A 6,642-nucleotide genomic window follows, 5' to 3' on the forward strand; every position below is an offset into this window, starting at 1 on the left:
GGGCACTTAAAAAGTAGGAAAGGACAGCCCCCCCCCACTGTGAAGCTAAGCTGGCTAAGCTAAAAATGGTCATCTGGTGCCCCCACAGTCTCTAAAACACTAACGAAAAAGTCCAACTGAAAAATTGTTCCCCCTTGAGTTTCACTCCCACCTTTTAGGAGCTGGCAGTTGACCTTTTTTGGACAAGACATTTGAGAGATAAATTGTAAGCTAACGCTAGCTGATAACTTAACTACAGCCATAAGATGTAGGTCCAATGTACAGTCACACAAGTCTAGAAATTTTTGCTATGTAACAGTCTAGCTGAAACACGAGAATGTCACTCACCAAAACCTGATCACAAACATGACAGAAAGGTCCAGTTCCTATACTGGGAACACTTATCAAACACATCTTGACTGTAGTCCAAAATAGTGTTTTGTGCAGTCCTCATGTGTTGGCCACTTGAGGAACTGCAGTTTTTTCCATTCAAACTGGCTTTTTTTTCATTTTTGTAGGTTGTCCATGTGCTGAATCTCACAAACGAGAGAGCTAACTAATCTTAATATGAGGCTACTTTGTTTTGTGGGCTTTTTTTGTTCCTGGGTCTGTTCGATGTTAAAGTAAATGTTTTGTCTAAGAGCAGAGTGTTTAAAGCAGTGCGAAGTCTGAAAAAGTAATTGCTTCCTAAACTGCTTTTGCCATCCTGCAAGATGTTTACGTTATCTAGCAATGAGTTACTTTATTTACTTTCCTTACTGTACTTTGTATAACTGGTTTTATTCAGCCACAGTGGAGAGTTTTTGAACATCAATGACCTGCTTAAGAACTTGCAAAAGTATCTCAATCAGATTTAAGGTTTATCTAATTATGGACTTTGACTAGGTCTGTCGAAAACATTTGTTTTGGGGTGTTTTAGCCATTCAGAGACAGTCTTGCTGGTGTGTTTTGATCATTCATCAATCTTTGTACGTAACCCAAGTGTGCTTGAGCTTCGGGTTACCAACTGATGAGCGGACATTCTCCTTCAAGATTTTCTGGTAAAGAACAGAATTCATAGTTCCATCAATTACAGCAAGTCATTCAGTTCCTGAAGCAGCAAAGCAGCCCCAGATCATCACACTACCACCACAATGTTTGACTGTTGGTGTGGCATCCTTTTTATGAAATCTTGTGTTAATTTTACAGTAGACGTAATGGGACTCAAAACTTCCAAAAAAGCTCAGCTTTTGTCTTGTCAGTTCACAGAACCAAAGTCTTGGAAATCATCAGAATGTGAGACGAGGCTTTGTGTTCCTTTTGGTCAGCAGTGGCTTTCACCTTGGAACTCTCCCATGGATGTCTTTTTTACCCAGTCTCTTTCTTGTGGTGGATTCATGAACACTGGACATAACTGAGGCAAGTAAGGCCTGAGGGTCTTTGGAAGTTGCTCTGAGTTTTTTTGTGATCTCCAGATGATCCAGTCTTGGAATAACTTTGGTAGGCTTGCCACTCATAGGAACGTTCTCCTCTTTCCCCCGTTGGTGAATAATGACTTTCCTTGTTGTTCACTGGAATCTCAGATCCTCAGAAATAGCTTTGTAACTTTTTCTTGACTGATAAAGACATTTTGTTTCCCATTTTTTACTTTAGATCATGGCATGCTATGTTGCTTTTTGAGATATTTTAGCCTACTTCACAACTGATTTCTTGACTCAACAGGTCTGGCAGTAATCAGGCCTGAGTAAGGCTAGTGAACTGAACTCAGCTGAACTTGCCAAAAAATCTGGGCAGTCACAGATCATTCACGATTTAACAAGGCGTTAGCAAGATAAGGCCAGATAAGTTTGGATATCTTTTTCCTTAATAAAACAAGATCAGCGTATTAAAATTGTGTTTGTATTTACATGCTTAATCTTTTACAAAATATTACCGAATGATCTGAAACACACGTTTGACAAATGTGCATAAAACTAAGAAATCAGGAAACAACAATTGTTTCTCTATAATATTAGCATAAAACCCCCATAACTTCAAACCAAAAATTAAAACCAATGTCCATCTTTGCTTTCAAAGAATCTTATTTGATTATAAGCATAATCAGCTTATACATCAACCAGTTGTTGTTTCAGACAGTTTTTTCGAATAATATCAATAAAAGCTCTATGTAGCCTAAAAAGATAAGCTTGTTAATGATGCAGAGGTAATTTGATTACTTTGAATCCTGCTAGTGAAGGTCCATCAAATCTTTTATAATAAAATAAAATGGAATAAATGGGTTTCTAAAACACTTTGGTATTAAGTGTGCCATATAAATAAAACGTACTTCCTTTCTTACTAATATGTATATCCATAAATAATGATGATGTTAATAGATAATGTTGTTTTCGGGCATTTTCAAGTAAGGCCATTAGTTCAAGCTTATTTCTGCCTTGATAACTGAAGATATACTTCTGCATGTCCACTGCACTGTTCGCAACATGCCAAAACGTCCAAACCCCCTAACCAGTTTTACAGATGGTCATTGCTATGCTTAGAGCTAGATAGAAATGTCAAAGGATTACTATGGAGAAGGGGGCGGCATTATGCTATATTCATATGGATCGGGTCTGTGGACCAGCTGTTGTCCACCTAATAATGGCTCCACTCTGCACTGATGACATATGAATACACAAACTAGACATTCAGCCACATTTTGTACAGTGCACCGTACCAAAGCAATCATAACGACAGTATTTATCATTTTAATGAGAACAAATTATATAACCACCATCATAACCAGAGTCATTATTACCTAACTACTGCAGACTCTGGATGGCATTGCAGTTCTTTTTCCTGCGGTTTCTGTTTATTTGGTTAACAGGCAGCAGTGGTTGCGCTCTAAACTGGTAGCAGCTTCGCTGTCATTTATTTCCTGATGTTGATGTTGGGTGCAAACAGTGTCTATGGTAATAATAAACTTTTACAGCTCTTGCTGTTGCGTTAATGCTGTCATCATCTCTCGAGCTTCCTATTTGCTAGAAAGCTCCTTCCCGTTTACACACTATGGGACAAAAGCTAGAAGCAGGGGGGTGCTGTCATTGTCTGAGTTCTTTATGATGCATTTTAGAGCAGAGCAGTTTCCTAGGTGAATAACAGTTGTGCACAACATTAGCTGCAGACTTCGTCATGACAGAGGGCAAATATATCATTGTTACCTCTACAGCAGATAATATGAATGATTAAACATCCATACTCTGGGTATTTGCACAACTATGAGCAAACTCTGCCTGACCACATATTGACATTTGATGATTCGTCTATGTCACTAGACTAAATAAGACACTTAAGGTACCCATCAGCTTTTACAATGGATGATTTTTTTTCCATCGTGCTGTTGTGTAGCAAATATAATTTGAATATAAATAATCTTATAGAAGTAATTTTAAACCATGATTTTGTTCAGTAAGGAAAACACGTTTAAGAAATAGTCACGCTTTTTCAAATAATTTAATTTATTTGGTATGTAGAAAAAAACAGTCATATAAATATTATAGTATAAATTAAACTGCACATTATTTTCCATATTTGATTTAAAATGCAATATATACATACAGATAAATACATAAAAATCATAAAGGACCACACATGCCCATACAAATATACAGTGAACAAGTTTGACAGACATTGCACGTCACAACTACAAAAGTTTGCCTAATGGCTAAGAAAAGTGCATTTTCCAAATGTGCTGCCCTCTTGCTTGATTGTCACTCAGTTTGTTTAGTAGAACTCTTTGTTTACTTTGCTTTCCCAACTCTAGCTGTATCGACAGCAGTCCATTTTCAGCCACCAGCCTTCAGCTTTCCTCCATTTTCAAAGAGATGGCTACTACACTATAGGCCCATCCACAGCTGCTCTCATGTAGCACTCTGCATCTGTACCAGTATTAGCACACGCTTCACGATGAAGCACCTTGTGCCAGACTTCCCTTGCATTCTCAAATCTTAAGGCGATCGCTAACAAATCCCTTTTAGGCTCATCGACAGATTTCAAGCCTTCTTCTCCTGTTGGGGCAGATTTCTGGCCTTGGTGCTCGGCTTGGCTTGGCACACCAGATGTCTGTAGGCTGGAGAGCGGAGAAAGCGTGGATAGCAGTCTTTGGCCATGAGCATGTAGATCTTGTGCTGGGCCATGTCGAAACAAGAATGTGTGGGGGCCAGCATGTTGGCTTTGGTGATGTCACGGGTTTCGTGGTCAATATTAATCTACAAAAAAAGGACATAAGATATTAGGTTGAGTTTCTTTTTGACCACTTTGAGAGTTATGGCTACGTCTTCTTTGAGATTTGGCATTTACTTACCTCCCGGGGAGCTTCGCTGCCGATGAATTCATCATAGATCTTCTTAGCCTTAGTAGCTAGCTTGGCAGGACACTTGATATTTTTGTATTCCTCACAGGCAAAGTAGAACGCAATGTTCTCCTCACTGAACTCAGACATAAGGAAGGCTGTGAAGGCATACAGTCCATCTGCAGAAATAGAGGAAATGTGATTACTCATTGCACATAATGGACCCAGAGTGGATGAATGTGTATGTGTGTGCATCCATACGGGCATTTGAATGCACTTCTTTTTCATGAAAATGCCACAAAACAACAAAAGAAAGAAACTAAGGCTTTACTTACATTTGCTGGAAAGAAGTTTTTCAAAGGACTCTTTCCACCTAAGGCATTCCTCCAGGGTTGGCCTGAAAACAAATGAAGCATTAGATCCAATTAGATTTACATTGGAATTTTATCAAACACACAATGGCAATAAATGCACCCTGCAGTATTATATTGTATATGTGAGCCTTACTTATTTTTCCCTATTTTGCAACAGGATAGATTCCAGTTGGCGATCTGCAAAACACTTCCCAGTCTTGCCTTCAGCTCCTTGGCCCTAAGAGAAACAGAAAACAGGTTATTTACATTTTTGACCAAGGCCTTGATGGCATACCTATTGACAAGCCGTTACTTGGTGAAAAAGTCTAGATTTTGCATAACCTAAAACTTACATTGTATTTTAGCTTCTCAGATGCTCACATGCAGATGTACAGTGATAAAGAAAAAGAGCTGTCCTCTATCATCTAATCCAAATCCCCAAACATCAGTGTTTGCAAGAAGATTAATGTACCTTTCCAAGCAGCAGGTAGGCAGTGATGCTAGTCCTTTACACATAGCAGCAGGTTGGAGCTGGTGGGGGTGGTGTTTCGGTTTTGTGGTGCTCAAATATCCGTTCAGTAAAGCTCAGTATGGAGCGAGATTGTCTGTATCTGAAGAGAGTGAGTACAGAGGCTTTATAGTTCAACCGCCCCTGCCTGTGATGTGTCGTCAGCCACCTCAGCCAATCACAAAGAGGGAGAGAGTGAGGGAGAGAGAGAGAGAGAAAGAGAGAGAATATATGCGAGGACAAGGTTGGGAAATTACTGTCAGAAGATAAATGGTACTGATATTCTCCACTTTGTTGTTCTTGCATTTCCCTTAACCAGTCACAACCAAAACAAACCACTCTGCCTCTTCCATGAACAACCCCAAAACAAAACAAAACAAAACAAAAAACCATCAGTCTTCAAGTAGAAAAAACACATCTGGTGTTTATATGTGAGCTCATGGATTTATTTAGTGCTAAGAGTGCTTGTGAAATTAGTTTTTATTAACAGCCTTTAAAATAGTCTTGGGCAAGGGAACATACATTTTAACATGACAATTCATATAATACAACAGGCTTCAAGGTCAAATGGAAAAAGCTTTTTGTTTCTGTGGGTCTCTCATAGGTCTTATCACATCCTCGCAAGCTGTGGCTCTTCCCTAAAACGTGTCATATCAAGTCATTAGGACAGCTTGCCACTGAGATAACACAGTGGCAAGCTGTCATTCATGTGAGTTTGTTCTACAAAGACTAAAAAACAGAACAGAAAAAGAAAAACAAATGCAAAGAAAAACAACACACTAAGAAACCGTATACCCACACTAAACATATCCAATTTCAGTGAAAGCTGAATCCCAGCAGGAAATCACTTATAAGCAGAAGATTAAAAAATAAATAAATACTAATAATCAAATCTGATCACTTCATACTGCATATAATCTTGATATACAGCTGTGTTGGTACCTAGTACCTAAGTCCAGACTAAACATCAAGTCCACTGTATAACAGACTTTGAAATAAGATAGGTTGCTAAATGCAATAATAATAATAATAATAATATTAATAATAATAATAATAATAATAATAGTAATAAGCACAGGTGACTGCCAGCATCACAGAAACTCTTTTGCACATCACTGGGTTTAATTTGACAAAATTTTAAAAGGACAAATTTTGAACATTTTATTGTTTTGTCAAATTGCTTCTCGACACCTCCTTTGGTTTTTTTCCCCTGATTCAATGCCCTCTAGGCGCAAACACAATCACACTTTACACTCTTTATGAGGCAGATAAAGGTGTTCATTCCAGGGCATTATGGGAAGGAAATGTGATATTCACTCTGTTTAATTATATTTTCCTGAAAGCAGGGTGGATGTACTGCCAACTGCAGGACACAATAAAGCTGAAGCTAGACCGTTTCCCATATGGCAAGCTGGGAGTTGCTTATCTGGGATTTGTTTGTCATATTCGCATAACAGTAAAAAAAAAAAGAAGGGACAGGCACATAACTGGTGTTG

General features: G+C 38.4%; 1 protein-coding gene across 2 annotated transcripts; it reads right to left on the reverse strand.

Moving 5' to 3' along the window:
* Nucleotides 1-3,428: 3,428 nt before the first annotated feature.
* On the reverse strand, nucleotides 3,429-5,234 carry rgs16 (regulator of G protein signaling 16). 2 transcript variants are annotated; one of them, XM_031748388.2, is made up of 5 exons: nucleotides 5,111-5,234; nucleotides 4,793-4,876; nucleotides 4,621-4,682; nucleotides 4,298-4,464; nucleotides 3,429-4,202 (listed from the first exon to the last, which is right to left on the reverse strand). In XM_031748388.2, exons 1-5 carry the CDS (start codon nucleotides 5,152-5,154, stop codon nucleotides 3,987-3,989), a joined length of 573 nt encoding a protein of 190 aa, XP_031604248.1. In that variant the 5' UTR covers nucleotides 5,155-5,234; the 3' UTR covers nucleotides 3,429-3,986. The 2 variants fall into 2 exon arrangements, with proteins under 2 accessions (XP_031604248.1, XP_031604249.1); XM_031748389.2 differs by having other exon boundaries at nucleotides 4,992-5,133.
* Between the last annotated feature and the right edge of the window lie 1,408 nt (nucleotides 5,235-6,642).

This window comes from Oreochromis aureus, linkage group 17 (assembly GCF_013358895.1).
Source record: "Oreochromis aureus strain Israel breed Guangdong linkage group 17, ZZ_aureus, whole genome shotgun sequence".
In the NCBI taxonomy this organism is placed as follows: domain Eukaryota; kingdom Metazoa; phylum Chordata; class Actinopteri; order Cichliformes; family Cichlidae; genus Oreochromis; species Oreochromis aureus.